This window comes from Cucumis melo, chromosome 3 (assembly GCF_025177605.1).
Source record: "Cucumis melo cultivar AY chromosome 3, USDA_Cmelo_AY_1.0, whole genome shotgun sequence".
NCBI lineage: Eukaryota > Viridiplantae > Streptophyta > Magnoliopsida > Cucurbitales > Cucurbitaceae > Cucumis > Cucumis melo.
Window position 1 is genome coordinate 24,805,637 of NC_066859.1, and position 22,598 is coordinate 24,828,234.

The 22,598-nt window shown below is 30.0% G+C and overlaps 2 protein-coding genes and 1 non-coding gene across 4 annotated transcripts; 2 read left to right on the forward strand and 1 right to left on the reverse strand.

Moving 5' to 3' along the window:
* The first annotated feature begins 551 nt into the window (after positions 1-551).
* LOC127148731 (U6 spliceosomal RNA) lies at positions 552-659 on the forward strand. Its single transcript, XR_007819806.1, has one exon. It is a non-coding gene; the product is annotated as a U6 spliceosomal RNA (small nuclear RNA).
* A 6,229-nt stretch (positions 660-6,888) lies between these two features.
* On the reverse strand, positions 6,889-9,601 carry LOC103502637 (uncharacterized). Of its 2 annotated transcripts, XM_008466653.3 has the most exons (3): positions 9,240-9,601; positions 7,934-7,998; positions 6,889-7,322 (listed from the first exon to the last, which is right to left on the reverse strand). In XM_008466653.3, the coding sequence occupies exons 1-3, from the start codon at positions 9,482-9,484 to the stop codon at positions 7,312-7,314; spliced, it is 321 nt and encodes a 106-aa protein (XP_008464875.1). In that variant the 5' UTR covers positions 9,485-9,601; the 3' UTR covers positions 6,889-7,311. The 2 variants fall into 2 exon arrangements, with proteins under 2 accessions (XP_008464875.1, XP_008464874.1); XM_008466652.3 differs by lacking the exon at positions 7,934-7,998.
* A 7,302-nt stretch (positions 9,602-16,903) lies between these two features.
* LOC103502642 (phosphoprotein ECPP44-like) lies at positions 16,904-18,726 on the forward strand. The gene is made up of 2 exons (XM_008466660.3): positions 16,904-17,509; positions 17,976-18,726. Exons 1-2 carry the CDS (start codon positions 17,222-17,224, stop codon positions 18,399-18,401), a joined length of 714 nt encoding a protein of 237 aa, XP_008464882.1. The 5' UTR covers positions 16,904-17,221; the 3' UTR covers positions 18,402-18,726.
* Positions 18,727-22,598: the final 3,872 nt, after the last annotated feature.

A 22,598-nucleotide genomic window follows, 5' to 3' on the forward strand; every position in this document is an offset into this window, starting at 1 on the left:
ATCCTCTTGAACATACATGTTTATAATATATTCAAATAAAAAGATGAAGAGACCTTGTAATCTTTACGACATATACATGGGATTAGACTTTTCATTGTTTTAAATAACTCCTTGCTTTTTTATTGAACTAATTTTGAGATGGAACCTCTCCTATATGATATGAATATTTCGAAATTTAGACAAGAAAAAATACAAATGATCTTCACATGACAACAATAAATTTCTACTTTTGAGAAAAAGGGAACTTGTAAAACAAAGAAAAACAACTTTAATGCCAAAAGTCAAAACTCTACGAACGAAAAAAGAAGTATAGAATTTAAGTTATCTCGTATGAAATACTATTTATAGAAAATTTGACTTAAAGTTCATTTAAATTTTCCTATGAATTTTTAATCCTAATTAAACAATATGGGATTAAATCTTATCTTATTTATTATTATTTAAATTTTTACTTATTTGGATAAGTCTTAAAACACGATATACAAACCTCCCATTTTCTGTCTTTGTGCATATATTCTCCTTGCAATCAATCTCTTTCCTTGTCTAGCTCGGTCTCTCTTTGAGAACATACTCAATAAAATTGAAACGATACAAAGAAAATTAGCATGGGTTTTGCACCAAGAATGACACGCACAAATGAAGAAATGACCCCAAAGATTGTACCGTTTGTCTCTCTGTATACATACATAGTCTCTCTTTGCATCTTTAATTTTGTGCCTCCCAATTTCTGTCTGTGAATGTGTATACAGTCTCTTTCTCATTTATTCTTTTGTGTGGAAAAGTAAAACGAGACGAAGTATGGAAAGATTGTTATTCCATAGTTATGGCGGCTGGAATTTACGTGTACAACTTAACTTTCCCAAGAAATTTTGTGCAAAAAGAAGAAAAGGACCTTTAGAATTTTTATATATTTATATGTATTATGTATGAAATTTGAGAGTCATAAAAAGGGAAAGAGAGATTTATTGTGGATTAGGCGTTTTAGGAGAAAAAAAGGTGTGTTTTGTTGGGGCCAGCAATTTAGGAAGGGTTGACATTAGGACACATCATATCCAATCCACACCAACCTAGAGTTGAAAGCTTTTTATCTTTCAAAAATTATTGTAATTAAAAATAAAATGTTTATAAATTATAACAAAAACTTTCATATTATTATTTGATAAACAATGATAGATTTTCATTGATAAACTTAGTATTTATAAAACAAACGGAAATTTTTGTCATATTTTAAAAATATTCTTAGGTTATTTAGTTGATGAGTATGTATATATGTTTAATTTATTTATTAACTATTATTGTTTTTGTAGTAATGAAATTCAAGGATAATGTGAGTACCAAAAGTGAGAGTTTTGAGGAGGTAATTTGTTGGTCCCATTTTGGCATTTTTGGTATATTTTTTGAGATTGCGTTTTGAGACTGAAGACTTGTGAGTTTGAATAAACTTTAATACTTTATGCTATTCTTTTAGTGTAATTTTACATCATGCATCTCTTTTGTGTAAGACAATAAAGTTAGCTTTTTTTTTTTCTTTCCAAAAAAATAGAAGAAAAGGAAGAAAAAGAAAATATTTACACAATATGTAACAATTTAAAAATAAAGAAAAAACTCACAATCTCACGTCGTGAAATAACAAAAATACTCTGTTATTAATCGGACATACACGTGCACAAAAAGGCTTCTAATTTCTTTTTAGTACTAAATCTAAACGATCTTATTACACGTTATATCAAATCTAACTGATTTTATACCAAATCTAAATGATCGTACGATCGTTTAGATCTTGATAAACAATCATTTAGGTTTATCACTTATCTATCTGGGCCGGGTAGATAATGATAGTGATCTATCTCTGTCTATCTAGGATTTTGGTATACGATATTGTGTAGTGAAAAAAGAAAAAAGAAAAAGAAAAGATGAGAGATTGATAAAGAAGGAAGAAATTGATGAAGAAATCACGAACAAGAAAAAGTATGGAAATAGGAAGAAGGAGAAGTAATGATATGAAGAATATGAACATGAATTCAATACTCGTTTTGAGAAATTCATAACCAACAAAGATAAATATGAAATTTATGAAAAATCAATTATGACTTCATAATTTTTTTTTTTCGTATAGACCGTAAATAAATTTGATGTAAACTAAACTAAAAAAATTATATATATATATATATATATATATATATATATATATATTTTAAAATTGGGAGAAAATTGGAACATAACAATTTATCATTGGGTAATTATTGAATGAAATGCAGAATAAGGAGTGGAGTGGAGTGGAGGTAGGCTAAGATATTTTTCTTTATGGAATAATATTGATAGAGTCTATCATATGTATCATATAACATATGGCTGTTGTATTTAATTTGATAATTATGATGTGAACAACCTAAGTGCGTTGTGTGAAGGGTACAATTAACTATCAAAACTCTAACCCCATATTTCCAACCCCAAGTCCTTCAATTTGATTTTTTTTTTGTTTGTTTTTTATTATTTGTTTTCTTATTCAAACACTAAAGCAAGTTTTTGAGGAGAGAAATTGTTAAAATAGAATATTTCACAAAATTTTTACCCTTTATGAAAAAATCAAGTCTAATAAATTGGTTTTGTTTCCAAAAGTTTAAATAGTTTATAAATTTTTTCTATTTTTCGGAAAAAAAACCCTATTGAAAAACTCATTTTTAATTTTTTTTTTTTTAAGAAAGATGAATTCCATTCATTGAAAAAAGTATGACCTTTTTTTTCAATAAAATTGAAACTAAATGTGAGAGTGCATTGTAAAAAGGACCTAAAATATATATTTTAAAAAAATATAAATAGGAAAAGGTTTAAAAAAATTGAGAGGAGAAAGAAGTCGTAAGTATAGAAATTAGATTCAAAGTATACATATAAAGTAAGCCTAGTAAAAAATATTTAGAAATATACAAAATTTAGATTTCGTGTTAGGTCGATCTCGATGATACCATATTACCGGTAAGAATTTTATTAACAATAGAGTTTATCATCAATGCATTTTTTCCATATATTTACAATTTTTAAAGATGAGGTTATATATACAAGTTATTACTAGCTTTAAAAATTCTACTTGTTCTTAAATTTCCAACTCTTGCAATGATTTTTACGTCAAAAAACTTCGATTCATCCGATTATTCGGTTTTGTAAAAAAAGGAAAGAAAGAAAAGGAAACACATTTAATTAAGCATACAATTATGGAAGAAAAACGAGTTTAATAATAGTGCAAAGATGAAGAACACGTTTTGAGGGCTACCAAACAAACACAAATGTGAGGGCCTGTTGCAGGTGTGGTGTTAAAAGCTATATATCATAAACACACAAATCGATTATGGCCTATCGTAGAAGAGAGGTTGGGGGAGTGGTCATAAATATTATATTGTGTCATCAATAATTTATAATGGTGTGGTACCACTTCCCAAACAAAATATGGAACATCCAAAATGACCACCCCATGTGTTGAGATGTGTTGGAATCAAATATGGAATGCAACTAAATCGTGTTTACGTTTACGTGTTCTAATGAATTTTCATTTTAAATTTTATGTTTGAATACGTCACTCTTAGATCCTCTCATTTGTAAAACTAAATTCATTTCATTTCCATAGTTAATTTTCAACCCTAATACTTTTTTATATCGTTTTGATACTTTACAACTCTATTTCTCGCATGTTCTCAATTTTACATTTATAGATGTCAAAAGATGCCTGAGTTTATTTTGTATATTTTTTCTTTCTTCGTGTTATATTTTGATACAGAGACATATGTTTAATTGGTTTACGTTGGTATTTAGTGAGGATTTTAGTTGTTTTAATTGTATAAACCTATATGTTGATGCGCTCGCATTGATCTAGATGATGCATTTGTAAACTCTAAACTTCCGAATCGTGTCGAGTCATTCAAGAATGTTTCTTTTTTTTTTTTATCTACAAACATTTTTTAGCGTCGAAATTGATTAGGAGTCATTTTCAGAATGTGAATTCCACGATTCTTCAACCAATTTGTATTTGTGAAAAAACGTGAAGCTCTTTCTTCATTCAATGACTTAGTTGTTGAGTTTGACAAGATGTAGGTTGTCCTGTACAAAGGTGAGTGACGACTCAAAACCTATAAAAGGAGCCCATCTCCTTTGTTTACAAATGTCTCAGTTAGAAACACTTTAAGCTTTAGTATAGTAACTCTAATTAAATTTCCTTTTGTATTTTCTAATTGGAGGGTGGGTAAAAGGTACGAGTGGCCAAAGGCTCCGAGAGAGTGTTTCGTATTTTGGGTTAGGAGAGAGATAAATTTTCACATAGTGAATTTCTTTTATGTGATTTTTCTCCAAGTTGGGAGTTCTCTATGTAAAATTTTTGTGTTTCCAGTTCTTTTTTGCTTTCTTTTAATTGCTCTGTTACTATTATTATTTTTGCTTATTTTCTACCGTAGAATTGGAATGTTTTTGTCGGAACATAAATCTACCAAAATATGATGTCAATTACATTGTCCTTTTGGGTGAAGCATAGTTGTACCCCTGTTCATCATTCTTGTTTACTGTTTTTATCATCTTTCAATCTAATCACCATCACACTCAGTTACCTTTATGGTTGCATTGTTCTAAAAGAATTTAAACTATAACTGTTTCACGAATTCGACTCTTGGAATACCTTAAGATTTATTACTTCATCGATGTTCTATGCATGTTTGCACTTAAACCACATTTTCTTATATATTTAACCATTCATCTCATACATATGTTTGGTTTATTATCCTCCACTCATTTCAACGCTTATCAGATTTCTAAGTAATTCTGTTTATATTCTACTTTTCGAGCAACCCCTATACAAACGATGTCTGAATAAATTAAACACAGAAAAATTAAATCAATAGCTAGTGCATGCTATTCATTGCTCTCTATCTTTAATTAGATTCACAGGAAAAACGTAAACCCTATATTCACATGCGTTTATATAATTAATCCAGCTGAAGGATTCATTAATGGTGACGTTTCCATTGCAGTACTTAAACGTACTGATATGATGCTATTCAATGCATTATTGGGACACCTACAATTGGAGTTCTGCCTGGATCTCTATTGTTGTTGACGTTTATTAATATTCAATTATCATTTTCTGTAGAAAACTTAGACTTGAGTCTTTTAATTTCTTAGGCTTAAAATCAACTCTTTTTAGCTGCTACTAAATTGAATATGAATAATCTCTCCCATTAGATGGTTAGATAGGCTTTGGATCTTTATGGAATATGCGTACATGATTTTGCAATTGTACAAATCATTACAATTAAGTACGTACGAAGTAAATTTAATAAGTACTTCAAATTACAACCATACAATTGGGAGTACTTCAAAATTCAAATTGTACATGATTTTGCAATATATATTAACAGCAAAGTTCATCCATTTCGATTTATGTAATAAATTACTAATTTTTATTATTTAATCAATAACATGCAATTCTATTAGATCTAAGTTCCTACAGTTTGGATACTATTTAGAACCTACGAAAAAATCAACTTCTTTGAAAGGATAAAGAAAACTCTTTTGAGGAGGAAAATATGATGCCTCGTAATAAATTATTATTAACTAAAATGTTGAAAATTATGCAACGACCCTGGGTTTGGTTTACCCTTGTGAATTTCCATTAAAAGAAAAAAAGAAATAAAACTTCAAACAAAAAATTGAAATTATGAAAAGAAACTAAAAAGAGAAAATACATAAAAAAAAAAAAAAATTGAAAAGAAAGAAAAAATAATTGGAAAAATGACATCGATACCTAGTTTTAGAGGTCCAAATGAAATTTGATATAACGTTTAAAAATGTTCGTTTTTGGCCTTTTGCTTACGCATAGGCTGAAATTACTAAAATAGCCTACCATTAAAAAGTAATTGGGTTTCTATTTTCCTTTCTTCTTTGTCTGCAATTTTTTCCCTTCCTTTCTAGTTTCTTATGTTCTTAATACTTTTGTTTTGCAACCTTTCTCTTTGCACCCTAAATCGGTAGAAGACAGAGCATGATTGGAGCAAGATCAAGAAAAGAGAGGGAGACCCAGGAGCAAGAGGGAAAAAATCAAAGAAAAAAATTGCAGCCGAGAGGAAGAAATGAGGAGCGAAATAGAGAAACAAGAATTTGTAGAGGCGTCAAGCTTACCACACATTCTAAGACCACAAGTACTACTTTCGTGCATGGCTACATCAACAAAAAGTCCACTTTTTAAGTGTTTTTGAAACTTAGGACATCTTTCATATGAGCATCTAAAAATGAATCATCCATACAAAATTTCCAGTTCAAGTGCGCTCTTAAATTGCCCGTTGGTCTTTATCTATTGTTTGCCTCGTTTTCAATTTTTAACCCACAAACTTTTACTTCACTTAACTTTCACATGAGAACATTGATAAATTAACAATTTAGTATCCACTTACCATACAAACTCAGATGTTTAATTCAAAATAGCAAAAAACACATGCAGTGGACAAGAAACTGTTCTCTAATAATAACAAAAACATGTATTGTCAAAGGCCGAACCATTCAAATGTACGCAAGGATGGTGTGTAATTTCTGCACCAAAAGCTCCAAAGCCCAAATCTCCACTTTCAATCTAATGTTTAAAAAGGAAAAATAAAAATTATTTATTGCTCTTCTTATTATCTCCCTCTTCGTATCGGAAAGTTAACTTCGATTGCAAGAATATTTAAACACTGAAAAAAGTGCTTCGTTTTATAATATTACAACCACGATTGTACTGAAATTTTGAAAATGATGAGAATAAATTCTATCTATTTTAGAATCATTTCCAAAACGTCACTGGGAATAGGAGTAAAAGAACAATCAGTAAATCAGGAAGATGATCCAAACTCACAGATAAAAGAGCATTCACAAATGAATTTCTAAACTAATCACATTCATCTCATTCTTCTTTCTTTTTTTTTTTTTTGGGAGGGATAAACCTGCTTTCCTGGTGATTACAGATCAGGATATAATAAAGAGTAGTGGGGAAAGAGAAAGAGCAAAATCTAATTTTTTGTGAATATAATTCAGGGAATTTAGAACATTAAAAAAAAAAAAGAAAAAAAGGGTTTAGTATAACTCTCCTTCTACTATGAGATTTTCACATGGACAATGGAAGAAGCATCCTTCTTTTCTTCTTCCTAGCCAATCTCACTTGCTTTGTAACTTTCATGCATAGAAGCAACAACATCGTAATGCATACTAAAATAAAAGCCAACTGCATATGCCGAAAATATAAAGAAACTGCCGAGAACACCAAGAACGATAGTATTATAAGTTCCCATATTACAAAAATCACTACATCCACCCTGCATCCAAAACAACATCAACCAAAAGTCACATTAGAAGTTATATCACATCGATTACCATCGCAGACAGATAATTCATTGTTCTTGCTAACAGAAAAGAGAATCCAATCATACATAAACCTTTCAATAAAGAATGTGTTAGAGACATTCCTCCTCCATCTACCTTTTAGTGAGAAAGAAAGACTTTTTTATGGATTGGTGGGGTGCGTGCACACTTTGTTATGAGATCTTTGGGGTGGAATTTAGTTCTTATCTAGGTTTCATGTTTCTTGTTGGACTTCTTCGAGGATCTTTTGTAATTATTCCTTAGACACCATTTTACTTAGTTGATCCTCCTTTCATTCTTTAATATGGTTTTTGTGGGCTTGATTTTTTCTCCCTATGTGCCTTAGTATTCTTTCATTTTCTTCTTGATGAAAGCAATTTGTTTCTATCAAAAGAATGTGTTATTCTTTTGATACGCACAGTAGCACAAAGTCAAGCCTGCCGATATCTAAAAGGATATATTGCCTCATAAGATGAGAAGATGCATCGGTTGGCATAAGTGAAACTTCTTAATCAATAATGAACTATTTCAAAGCAAAAATGCAAATTAGGTTCCTATCAATCACCTATCATACATAATCTTGCACTTCCAACTTCCATTTTTATGCACTGACATGACATTCTTTTGAACCTAAAACAAGCAAATGACATTGATCAAACATCGTGCTAAAAAAATATAAAAAGTTCTTTTCCCAATTTACACTAGAAAAATTAACAATTACAAACAAGAAAACGTATTCTCAAGACCTTGTTATTTGAAAGTAGAACTTCACTCGCTAGTGATACATAATAGGAAGCTAAAACAGAAGTACATGTAGTTTTCCTTTTCTTTTGGAGAACAAAAGTCCTTATTGAAGATTTTATGGTGCAATTTCCAAAATACTTTCCTTCAGTGGAGTGCAATTAGCAATCAAGGCAAGATAAAAGACAGAACTCTATCAACTGATACTTATAATCTTATTCATTTCCACCATCACGGGTATCTTTCAATATCCCATCACATAAAATGAGCATTGAATTTTTTTTCCCATATAGAAAAAACAGCTTTTATCGAGAAAGAACGAAAGAATATATGGGCATACAAATAACCCAGCCCACAAAAAAAGGCACAATCCTATAAGAAGGAGCTCCAACTAAGCAAAATAACACCTAAGAAATAATTGCAACATGTCTTCGAAATTGAAGCCGACAAGGAAACATGGAAACGAAGAAGGGAACAAATCTCGGTAGTCCTTTTCCACCCCTCTAAGATCCTACCATTCCGCCCAGCCCCCAAATCCCACATGATTGTGTACACACACCCTCCAGGTGGATTGAAGAGGAACTCATTGATCATAGCACAAACGTCCCTCTGGCGATCAAAGGAATATAGGCAAAGGATTTGATGCTAAGCAGGATAGTACATGAAATTTCCCAAGCCACTACTAAAGGGACTCGCGACCATGCTTCTCGAAAACGTAAAGAAATTCAATAGAACAATTAGAATAGCACATCATCCGACAAAGCCAAAATCTCGAAACCGAGTGGACGACATGATGCATCCAGACCTATGCTTATGAGAATTCCGTTTCAAGTACCAAAATCCCTCCTCTTTTCTATTAAACAACACCTACCCAGCATATAAGAAATCAACAATCGGAAAACGATCTCAACAAATTTCAAATTCTAATGACCTAATAAAACAAACAGAACAGATTCGCACAAATTGGTGACACAACAACGAACATGTGCAATGATCCGAATCCTGTAAATGAGCATAGAAAGAACAGAAGGGGCGTAGCTGATCGATGACCCAATTGAAAAGAAAACGTAAAAAAACAGCGAAAGTTAAGAATCTGAAGGGAAAAAAAGAAGAAGAAAGAAGAAGGGTACCTGGAGGATGTAATATTAGAGGTAGAGGAGAAGAAGGAGACGGAAGCCCACTCGTGTTTGGATCGAATCTGGTATTCTCTCAACTGCTCAACCAGATTCGATCGAGTAATCATGGCTGAAGCTGAACCCCGAGACCTTCTTTTCTTTGCCTCAAGGGAGGAAGAGGGAAGGTGAAGAATGGAGGAACGAAAACAGCGACAAAGGAATCGAACAAGGAATTGTGAAATGGAATTGAGAGAGAGCATGAGGCGTTCAATTCGCTGTGGTTCAGGTTGAGGGGGGTTTGTTTGTTGGAATGCGCTGCGTGGACCTTCTCTCACTACTCCTCCACCCCCCACCCCCTGGCCTTCTTCTCCCCCCAAAATTCCATTATTCCCTTCAAGAAATTTGGACTTTGCAAACTGTAATGGACCTTTTCCTTTGGGTTTGCTTCAGGCCCATGCCATAATCATATTGCTAAGTTGTTCATTAGGTTTTGCATATTTTGGTTCTAACTAAATACTGAATTTTGGTTAATTTCAATTGAATTCCGATTCCAATCTAAGTCCAATATCCAATCTTCTATATGTATAGTTTTAAGTTTTTAGTAGTAGGCAAGTCTTTATTATATTTAAAGCAAAACCAAAACCTATATCGATTCTCCTCCTTCAATCCATCTAGTCATTTGAAGCTTTATTATTAAACACGATCCTTCAAAAGATCATGATAGGGAAGATATGAGAATAATCCTATATGCATGCTTCAATAGTTAGGGAACTTGATGACTATCATGGTATTTATCATACCAAATACTTTAGTCATTTTGACTTCCAATGAAGAAAAAGAAAGCAACATTGGTAGGCAATTGAGTGCATCAATGAGATATTTTGAAGTATTCCAATTTGAAGCTCATCTTTGGATGTGAAAATTAGTTAGTACTTGTTAGTTATATCGATTCAACTATAGAAGGAGATTTTGATGATCGTAAGTCAAAACTTTTGATTGGTTTATAACATTTTCAGGTGGCCAACAAAAGTGTGTTGTACCTTCTTCAACTAAAATACAATAGTATTGTAGCAACATATACATGTAATGATTTTACGAAAAGTGGAATATATAGGAGCTTAATCAGTTTGAAGCCCACAATAATATGTATGGAATGCAATAATTATAGTGTTATTTGTCGTGGCATGGATTTTGTATATTTCATTCTAAAACAAAGCATGTACATGAGTCAATGTAAGACGTCGTTAGGTGAGATTAGATGTCTTAAAACAGATTTATGCTAAGCATAATGGATTTGATACATTGAAGAAGAATCTACCAAAGGTCATAAAAGTTTTGATTTTTGCCATTCTAATGCACTGGAATGCCATGTTCCTCCCATCAAGGAAAATGAGGGAGATTAAGGCCTAAATTGTGCAATATATTAGGATCTTCCAAGTATTAAAATTACTACACATATACTGAAAGAGATGGCATGACAAAAAGAGAGAGAAAGAGAGAAAAAACTAGAAAAAAATGTCAATACAATAACCTATTTTTGACCCTTGTGAAGGTGACTCATGGTTGGATCGAGTAGTTTTATCGATATGTTCTTGACACGAGGGTCGACAATGGAAAATTCTTTGTAACTTATACATATATAAGTTTCAATGTATAAATTTTGTTGTAGCGTAAGTTAATGATCCAAATATCTTTACGATTAATTAAACTATATATGACATTAAAACTCTTCATAGTACACATTATTTTGCTTTATCACTTATACATAATCAATCAACATTCTAGCAATTTAGATCCAGCCTAAAGTCTTTTTCTTTTGAGCAAGAACTAAATAGACAAGAAAGTGGTGAATTATCAAATAATCATTCGAAATTAAGTACTTTAATTAAGTTTAAATAAAAAACTCTAGGAATGGAATTGTTTCACATGCTAATCTTCAATCCATTGCTTTCATGTTCCTTCAATTATTGTTTAAAGGTCCACTCCTCTTTAATTAAATACAGATCCATTTAGATTCATTTTAGTACTTATATAAACAATTTTTTTTATATATGTAATTCAAATGGCAGAACTTCATGATAGAGGAAAGGATAAACTCCACGTTCTTTGTGATAATGATTTAACATGCCTATTATACCTCCTAAACTTTATGTTGTAGGAATAACCCTAACTAGCTAGAGATCAATTCTTGAATTAGTTTAATTTAAACACACAAATTCTAAAACAATAATAGGACCATTAGATTTGGTTGGATTAATATATAGTACTTCTCATTTTTTTAGTTAATTATCAATTATTGTTGTTAAAATGAACATACTAGAAAAAAAATAAATTTGAAAGAATGAAAAAGAATATGACTTAATTCAATTGTCAATCTCCTTGATATATAACTTTGGTACAATTAAGACCGTAAATAGAATGAAATAAAACTTAGTTTTTCATGTTCTACATTATTTTATTGTTTTATATGTCTCATCAGGTATATGCAACGAAAAGACTATCGATGGGATGTCCTAACATACAAACTCATCTCCATTGGTCCTTCTCCTTCCTCCCAATGTGCCAATAAATTCTTTCTCCATTTTTATTTTATTTGGAGGCTTTTTTTACGATATAATAAAAAAAATCAATCGATCCATGATATCGACATTGAATCCGTGAAAATATAATAGAGACAGTTTCCATTTACAACGATGAGAAAACAAAAGATTAAGAGCATGATAATAAATCACATATAAAGTTTACATGTATATTCCATTAGATCACATGTCGATGAGCTCAAAATCTACTGGATAATAATTAGTTTGGTTGAATGATATATATCCTCAACCATATTTTTTTCAACTCATCAACTTTTTGAGAACAGTGTTTATATATTTTATAATGTTAATGAATATACCCAATAGTTGTAAAGTCTTCCTTTTTTTTTTCTATTCTCTGGATGGCTATGCATAGTGCCAAGTTGGATACTCAATAATGCAACCATTAAGAAAAGTATGGCTTCTTTTAAAAGCCTTGCCCATGCCTAACTAGAAGATGGCCAACCAAAAACGTTAAAGGCATGTCCATAGGTGTTGAATAGGATGGAACTTCAACTATATATCATCCAATAATGTTTTTGAATAAAACATACTTTCAACCTTATGTTTATTCTTCTAAATTAATTAATTTGTAGTTGGTAACTTGGTTTTACTAACAAATTTTGGAATTTCAAAAAAAATTTGAAAACAAAAGTTTAAGAAGTAAATAAATTTTTTTTGGTAGTTTTTTTATATTTCATGGATATTTTAAGATATAAAGAAAATATTGATTCACTCCCTATTCCAATGTTGAACCTATGAGAACGTAGAATTATTTATAAAAAGATTGATGGGTCGATAAAAATTTAATATACTCTATGACTATCTTTTACATTTGCATGTAAATAATATATATTAAGAAACTTTTAAATTTTAAATTTTTTGTGCCCATCCAAATCCTCCTTTTATTTGAATAATAATATTCTCACACAAATAAAGGATGAATTTACCCACGAAATTTTGAAACTTTTGTAAATTTAACTTTTAAATTGAGGACATAAAATTTCAAATTTAAAGTTAAAAAGTTTTTTTATTAGATTGTAAAATTCAAACTTACATCTAACTAAAATGTAAAGGTTTCTAGACAACTACGAAAGGTGCAACAAAACATATAATTTTTTTTAGAAAAAAGTAAACATGATCAAAAGTTAGACGAATTAAGTCACAAAATTATCAAACTTGTAGCCAATCAACCACCATATTATTATCGATATATATGTGTGGTTCAAATATGTCAATAAATTTTTGGGACAAATATCTTGTTTCGTAGACTATGAAAACTTACCATCTATCTTGTACGACCAAATTTAGTACATTGACCAATAATTTATCAAAACTAAGGAAAAAGAAGGTCTAATATTTGGATCAATGATACACATATCTATTATTATTCCTGTAACTCAGTTTTTCTTCCCATATATGATATAAAATTGATAAAGATAAAAAAAAAAAAAAAAAAAAACGGAGAAAAATGTCACTATTTGTATACTATATAGTTTGGGTTTAAAATATTAAGAACCACCCAAAATTATAAAAATAAATATAATTGAGATAATAGAATATATATATTTTTTTTAATGAAAAAGAAATGGATATTAATTGGTTACAAATTTGGTCACGAAACTTTAGAAATTGACCATCAACAACTCAACCCAAAATAGAATATATCAAATATGATGTTTCTGTGGGGACACGTGCTGTGCACATGGACCAACAATACAATGCTGACATTGAAATAACATGTCTTCGATTCAATTAAGAAACTCTTTACAATCAAATTTAAGTTCCCTTTTTTTATTAAAAAAATTTGATTTCTCTTTGCCAAACAAACCCACTCTGTCTCTGTGGCGCAACAATTAAAATATCGAATATTTCGAACCAAACACCCTTCAAGTTAGATGACGTGTTAGTGTCAATTATCGCTAAACTTTACGTTCGTTATTAAGATTTAAATACAAGTCATCTATTTTTAAATGTTTGAGTTATCTCTTTACCTCTTCTTTTCACTAAAAAACTATTTAAGTTCGTGAAGGATAAATATTTTTTAGATTACAATGATCTAGTGAATGAAAATGGTAAGAAACATTATCATATAACAAAATTAACCAAAATATTTATCAAATATAATAAAGTTTTAAATTTTATCAGTGATAGACAACGATAGTCACTGATTCTATCAATGACTATTAACTAATTCTATTAGTGACTATCAATGTTCGATCTATCATTGATAAAATCTAAAATTTTACTATACTAAATATTCTCAGTAAATCTGCTATTTACAATCACCTTCCAAATTTTAATATAAATACAATAAAATAAACTAAAATATTTATAAAATTAGCAAAATTTTAGATTTTATCAATGTTAGAAACTGATAACTTCTATTACTGTCTATCAATATTAATGATAGAAACATATCAGTCTCTATCAGTGTCTATCATTGATAGAATCTAAAATTTATATCATATATATATATATATATATATTTCAACTAAATATAAAATTTTAATTAGTTATTTCAACGCTAAAAAATCATATTTTTTTTTAATAAACAGAACTAAAAGAATAATAAAGAAAAAAACCAATTTTAATATATACACACATATTCAACGGTAATATAAAACTTTAATTAGTTATTCATCAACTCTAAAAAAACTCTATTTTAATTTCCTTTTTATATATACAAACGAACCTAAAAGAATAAAAAAAAAAAGAAAGAAAGAAAAAAACTAATTTGAATAGAATGTATGAAGTAATTGAAAGCAATAGAAGTTGATCTAATTTAAACAAAGTTCTAACTCAAACACACACAAACATACATTTGTGTTCAACAACATATAAGGTGTAATATTTGTGTTTGCCTTTTAACAAGATACTCAAAAGAATAGCTATTTTACATTATAATGCTCTAAATAAATGATGGACTCCAAATACTAAAAGTAAAAATTTTTTTGTTTCAAATTATTCCAATGAAAAATACTTTTCAAGTTTGGATGTGCTTTAACTTTAAATAATAAATTCCTTCCTAGTTTGAGAGTTGAAAAATTATGTGATTAGTATAAAAGCTTTGGGAGAATTTATTTTCTTGTAATTGTATTTTGTATGATTATAACCATCTTTAACATAATTGATTTCTCACCAGTAGGTCATGGTTTTTTTTTTTTTTTTTTTTTTTTGAGTTTTTTCATAAAATTTTGTGCTTTACTTACTTTTATGATGGAAGTAAGATATATTTTTCATAATAAATTGACTCTGAAACTTTTAGATTGAAATTGATTATATATTTTATATTAATTGAACTATCATCAATTGTTCAACCATATTTATATTGCAATTATTCACTCTTTTAATTTAGATTTATCAAGTTTTTAGAGTCATTGAAAAATATTTTGATAACTTCTACAAAATCTCCGAAACAAAATAAACTAATGTATATCTAAAAAGAAAGAAGAAAACATTTTATACTTTTGAAACTAGCAATTAAGACAATTTTACCTTAATTCAGACTTAAAAACCAATCAAAGTGGAATATTTAGTGTGGTTTTTACATTATATCGGAAATTTCAATAAGTATTCAACTTTAGAAATTAGAAAAAAAGAAAAAAAAAAAAAGAAGCACAAAATTCAAAATTTATTTCCATCTTCTTTAAAAAGTTTAAGCATATAATCTCGAGGAAAATGTCAAAGCATATAATCTCGATGAAAATGTCAAAAATTTAAATTTTATCATTTAGGTGTGCGGCCAAAATCATGCCTCAATTTTTGAAAATTTCTTGATTTCCCTTATAAGGGAAAATGAAAAAAAAAAGAGGAAGAATTTTGGATTTTGGTAATTTCAATTCGATCCCTAAATTTTATAATAAACTTACAATTTTATCTTTCAATCTATTATTATTTTAAATATGATAAAAAAAATACTTTTAATCCATAATTTCAAAGCAGCAACTTTATCTCTGCACTTTCATTTATAATAATTTAGTCTTTATATTTTCGATTTTTTTTTTAACAATTCAATTCTTATATAACAAGTTAATCTTAAAAAGTTTCAATTATGTTTTTGAGTTTTATAAAAATAATGAGTTTTTAATTAGTTTACCAATATATTTATGCAATAAATAATCTTAATATTGATTTATCTAATGGAAACTAAATGGTACAAATTTTAAGAATAAAAAAACTAAATTATTACGTAATAGAATTTAGAAACTAAATTATTATGAATCAAATTCAAAGACTAGAGTGTTACTTTTTTAGAGGATCTAAGTGATTTTCAATTTAAAAATTAAATTTTAAAAGATATTTTCGAATATAACAAAATAAGATTATGAAATTTTGATATATTTTATAAATATTTTCAACAAATTATGATGCAAAATAATCATTCTATTATATTATTGAATATTTAGTGAAATTTACTAGTCCTAAAATTCATAGGTTAAGGTAAAATTAGAGGTAAAAATGTAATTATAGGAAAATATTTGGAAATCCAAAACCAAAATAAAAACTTAGATCCAACATTTAAGAAGCGAAAAAGATTTAAAGAAAGAAAAAGAAAAAAAAAAAAAGGAAAGTTAGAATAGGATTAAAATTGTAAAACCGACCATCGGTCTCCTATGGCCTCATAGAACGTGAGAATCTCTTACATAACGTACAACTTCCAATATATTCAATAATATGCCCTTCCACTTCCACCGACTCTCTCCTTTCAATAACCAAATTCACTAAACACCCTCCATCCGGCCCCACTCTCCTTGCCGACCTTCAACGTTTTTATCCAATCAAGACCCACATCACCGGCCCCACTTCCATCATCTCCCTCCACGTTGCGCTCTCTCATTGGCCCATCCAGAACCTTCGTACACCCTGTCTCCCTCTCTCTCCTACTTTCCTCTTTTGACTACCGTCCCCGAGTACCCGATCTGTCCCACTCGCTCACTCTCCACGCCACGTCGAGTAAACTCACACCTGTCAGCGAGTGGTTCATGCGTGGAAAAGTCCGCGTCGGGGGATTCAGATGGGAAAAGGCAAAAAGAAGAAATGATTTTATTTTCGCTTTCTTTTTTTAATAAAGAAATTAAATGCTTTTCTTTTCATTGAATCCACCACGTCGGTTGCTCGGCCAGAAATAAATAAATTAATTAAACAAATAATAATAATAATAATAATATTGTGTTGGGATTTTTGATTTGGCCAATTTTTGGCGTTACGATCAGGGATGAAGCGCGTTGGATACGTGTGGCGCGTTTTCTTTGTAGCTATAAAATGCTACACTTGGACTCCCACTAAGCAACTTACCTAAGCCCCATTCACATAATACACAAACCAGCTTATTCATTCTAACCAGCTCACTACTTAACTGCCAAATATCTCTCTGTTTTTAGTGATCCATCTTGTGAAGTAGTTTATTTCATACCCATGGCGGATTGCGAGAACAAGAAGGTCGAGGAGGGAGTTCAAGAGGGTGGTGTCGAGGCCACAGATCGTGGGCTGTTTGATTTCTTGGGGAAGAAGAAAGAGGAAGAGCAGGCCGAGAAGCCCCCTGTTTCTGAGGAAGAGGTGGTTGTAGTTACTGAGCAGTTCGAGAAAGTTGAAGTTTCTGAACCTTCACCGCCGGTTCATAAGGTTGAAGTAGAAGAAGAAGAAGAAGAGAAGAAGCCTAGTCTCTTGGAGAAACTCACCCGATCCGATAGCAGCTCTAGCTCGGTAAGTTTCATCTTTTCTTCATACGGACTCTGTTTAGAATCATTTTTTCCTAAAATACTCTTAACCATTTAGAAATTCGTTTCAAATTGTTTGTTTTCATATCACGTGAATTGTTCGATTATTGCGAGCTAAGTAGCACAAAATTCGATGTTGAATGCGGAAGATTTTATATTGAAAATGCTTAGATAATACTTATCATCGTCGTGTAATTCAACAAATTTTCATGTATAACATATAGAGTGGCAAATATCCTTTATAAAAATAGTCACTTAGACAATCTGAATAATTTTTACATCTTGTTTCATCTAAGTATTGCTTTAATTTTCTTTTGTTTCTTAAATTTACTTTACGCAATCCAAGTAATTGGCAATCATCTAAAATTTCTTGTGTCATATATATATTTGGGGTATGTGTGGAATGGATATTTTTCAAGTGTTTAAACTGACTTCGGGTTATGATTTAACAGTCTAGCGATGAGGAGGAAGGAGAAGACGGAGAGAAGAAAAAGAAGAAGAAGAAGGGATTAAAAGAAAAGTTGAAGGAGAAGCTAGGAGGAGGAGAAGAGGAAAAGAAGGAAGAAGAAGCTAAAAAGGACGAACACGAAGCAGTAGCCATCCCAGTGGAGAAGGTGGACGACGCAGCACATCCAGAGGAAAAGAAAGGGTTCCTAGAGAAGATCAAGGAGAAGCTTCCAGGGCACAGCAAGAAACCAGAGGAAGCTCCAGAAGCGCCCGCCCCGTGCGCCACCGAGGCTGCAGCTCCTCCTCCTCATCACGATGAAGATCAAGGAAAAGAAAAGAAGGGATTTTTGGAGAAAATAAAGGAGAAACTCCCAGGGTATCACGCTAAGGAGGATCAAGAGAAGCATAAGGAGGAGGCAGCTTCTCATTGAAGATGATGATGATATGATATCATACTCCATAATGGTTTAGATCAAGATCATAAATCATCATCATCATTGTGGCCTGGAGTTCTTGATTATTAATAATGCTGTTTTTTATTTAATTATGTGTTTCTGTAAGAATTATATATGTGCTTTTTTGATGTGCATATATATATATATGGGATTTGCTTTTAAGGTGGGGAAGGGTTGTGTTTTCTTTTTCGATGTCTTTTCATTATATAATAGTGTTCATTTTGTATTTAGTTCTTGTGTGTGTTTTATAAAGCTATAAAAGAAAAAAAAAAGTGTTACTTAATGAACTTTGTTTTGTTTATCTTTTGATTCTATATTTTTTCGCCATCAAATGTATATATTATTTTATTTGTTAGTTGGAAAATAGAAATTAATAGATTAAAATGCAAGTAGGAAGGGAAAGTGCTAGAACAATCAACTTTTTTATAGGGCCACATGTTAGGAGATGAAAGTCCTACTTGTGGTTTGAAATTAATAATGTTCGGAAAGGAATGTTGAATTATTATCTTTGTTCTTGGTACATGGATCATTCTTCCTAATACACACGTAACAAAGGTTTACGAAGAGCTTTTGTAGAGAAGATATCAAAGAAGAAATGTCTACGCTACAATAATTCTTAACTATTTTTTTTATCGTGCATTTAAAAGTAGATATTGGTCTTTTAAAATTTTTATTAGAAAATAATAATGCGTCCATGTAAAATAATGGTTGATGAGTTTAATTAGGCTGCAAAGAAATAGGTGGATGTATAAAAATTAATATTTCTTTTGTTAAATAAAACTTATTATTACATTTGAGGGCAAAATTCTAATATATTTACATTCATTTGTTCGTTCGTCATATGAAAGGAGGGCAACAAGAGGTATGAATTAAGGCTTTACATTTACGCACCTATATTCAAAATTAGTTATAATTTAATAAATCGTCTCATCGTAAAAAGAATGAGATTTATTTTATGATATTTGTCACTTACAAATTGTAGTCATTATAAAAGAAATTTAGTGTTGCTTTCTTCGACATATAAGAAGTGTAATGAAATATAGATACTGTCTTGTAAATTTAGTTGCATTTAGATGACAAAATGAACTAAACTAATAGAAAATATTTGCAACTATAATAAAATCGAAGTGAAAAGTCTATAAACTCTTCAACATATATTACTATTATCTAATCTCAATCCAAATCCTTGATAAAACAAACCATTTTGGTTCTCATTAGCTTTGAAACCATCCTCAAAATATTCTTTAAAATTTCAAATAAAAAATCAAAGTTCAGGAATTGTGACAAAGACCGATAAAAATGTGATGATTTAGGTCATCTTAGAGATACAAGGTTTGATCTCCTATCTCCATAATTGTTATATAGTATGTATCATAGAAGTGACTTTAAGAGAATCAATTAGATAATAAATCTAGACAATTATTTTAATTGATAAAACAACTAAAAAATATTTTTAAATAATCTGTCGATAATAAATGATAACAGTTTTATTCTACCAATGTCGTCTATGGTTATTTATCTCGTAAATATTTTTCTACGTTTGTTATATTTGGAAAACAAACATAAATGTTTTATGCTTTAAATTTTTTATTTTTTTTTTAGAAATAGAAAATAGGTTAGGTCTGGTCTTTTCACGGTAAAATCAAAATGTAAGAAGTAGAAACAATTACACAAAACCAAGAAAATTCTTTGTTTTGTTTATTAGCAAAATGATGAAAATGTATATGTATATATATGTATTAACGATCCTTGCTAAAACAGAAGAATATATTAAGTTAATTTATAACAAACTACATCATATACTAATGCTCTAAACTTGAAAAGAACCAAGGAAAGAATGGCAAAATGTCATTTAGCACAAACAAAAAAAACGACACAGTTTTGCCCGAATGCTTTTGATCTTCTTGACAATAAAGCTGTCGTCGGATTTAGGTTTCCTTTCAATGCGTTGGGGAAATGCACGACCAGCTGATGAAGGGTCCTTAATGCTATTCAGTGTTCGTAATGACGTTAGAACCTGAATAAAAATAGATGTATGTTTATGTTAAAGTATATAGCAACACTAACTAGAATCTTCTAGAGATATTAAATGAGTATATTAAAATTCTAGAATTATGTAAACTAAAGAAGAAACCTAAAAATATCTTAGCGATTTTTTAGAATAAAGAATTCTAGAGAATTCTTTTAGATAAGGATAAGAGAGAAATATATAGAATTATGTAAATAAATATTAGAATAGGTTGAACTTTAAAGAACTCTTTTGGCTTGGACTCCAAGAAATTCATGCCTATAAATAGAGATGTGATCCTCATTTGAGGACCAAACAAAAATCAAAGCAAGTAAGCAAAGTGAGGAAGAGAGAAAGAGAGTTAGTAAGAAATTTGAGTGAAAGTGAGTGAGCGTTCTCTCTAAAGGTGTCCATCATTTGTAAATTGTTTTAATAAAACTTTCTTTCTTTCAAGTGTGTCTCTTTATTTAGTTCCAATTTCTTCAACAGTTTATCATTACAAAAGTTATCTAAGACACTATGATAACTACATCGGTCAAACGCTATTTCAAAAAAACTTATTTGCTTCGATTTTTACTCATTTATATTCTTTTTTTTTTTTTGCTTTGATGTCTACTATTTTCTTCTCAATCTAAAATAGTAATTTAAACTTCAAACACATACTATTATAATCAAAACAAAATAATTTACACTTAAAAGACAAACTATTATAACCCAACAATATTAGGGTGTGTTTGGGGGAAGGAAAGAGTTATGGAAGAAAAGAATTATAATAATCCTAGGATTATGATAATCCTAGTATTATGATAATATGTGTTTGAGGAATAGATTATTATTGGTAGTGTTGTGGTAATATGTGTTTGGGAGAGAAAATATGAAAGGTAGTGTTATGATGGTATGTGTTTGGAGGAGGGATTATGATAGTAGTGTTATGGTAATATGTGTTTGGGAGAAGAGTTATGATTGTAGTAATTTAAAAAACAATAATAAATTTTTGATTGGATTGTTTGGGTAGGGTAATGTAGAGTTGTAAAAAAGTAAAAATAGGATAAGATAGGGTTATTTAGGGATTAGGATAACCCTAATCCATCTTTATCATAATCCTTGGGCCAAACACGGTTTGACCCAATTTCCTAATTCTTTTCCTCCTAAAACCCCACCCCAAACATACCCTTAAAGATTATAATAACCAACTTCTTATCCCAAACCTTGGAGTAATTAAATTTAATTACGTGAATTATCGATGCATTACGTGAACCAAAAAAAAAGACCACTTTGTTGGTTTGCAAATCTTTCATATATCATATAAAAGAAGTCTATACCTTTTGTTTCAAATTATCCCACTTGTATATAAAACTTTTAAGCTTAGGTGCCAACTATTTTCCATTGTGGAAAAAAGATGCAGTGGTACAAAAGTTTTCAGAGGATGTTCTTCTATATGAGATCAAAGAGAGAGAGAATTATTCTACCCACACATTCAGATACAAAAAATGATCAGTACGAACAAAAATTATATGTACATATTCAAATAATCAGTAGAAGAAAATTAGAGGAAAGAAAATAATACTTCAGTTAGAGAATTGTTGGATGGATCGGCCTCCAATTCATGAACTTCTTCATTAATAGTATTTTCCTGCGCCATTACTTTGCTACACAGATTGTGATAAGATTCACTGTTTCAGAGAATGTAATAGAAAAAAATATGAAGTTTGGTACTTAATATTTAAAAGTAGGGGATGAAATGGTTAAAGAACAAAATAAATAACCAGAGAAACGGTGCAGTAGTGTGGAAATTTTGAATAAAGCAAGGTATACACATAAACGCGTCTGGAAATTAACGTTGTGAAATGTACTCTTCATTGACTATATAAAATATAAACGCGTGATAAGTTTCCAATGCGACCGACATTATGATTCCCAGACATAGGAATTCAATATAATTCTCTCTCGTTTTATTATTAATGAACCCAATAATGTATAGATATATTTATACAAGTTGAGGCACACAGGAGATCAGTGGTTGCTAACTGACTAACAAAAAACTTATGAACAACCAATCAAAACAAAAATTAATAGACTTTAACAAAATAACTATAACCAACTTTAATACTTCTAATACGATAGTGAATATAGATGTGTTGAAGAAATTAAGTGGAAGCAGATGG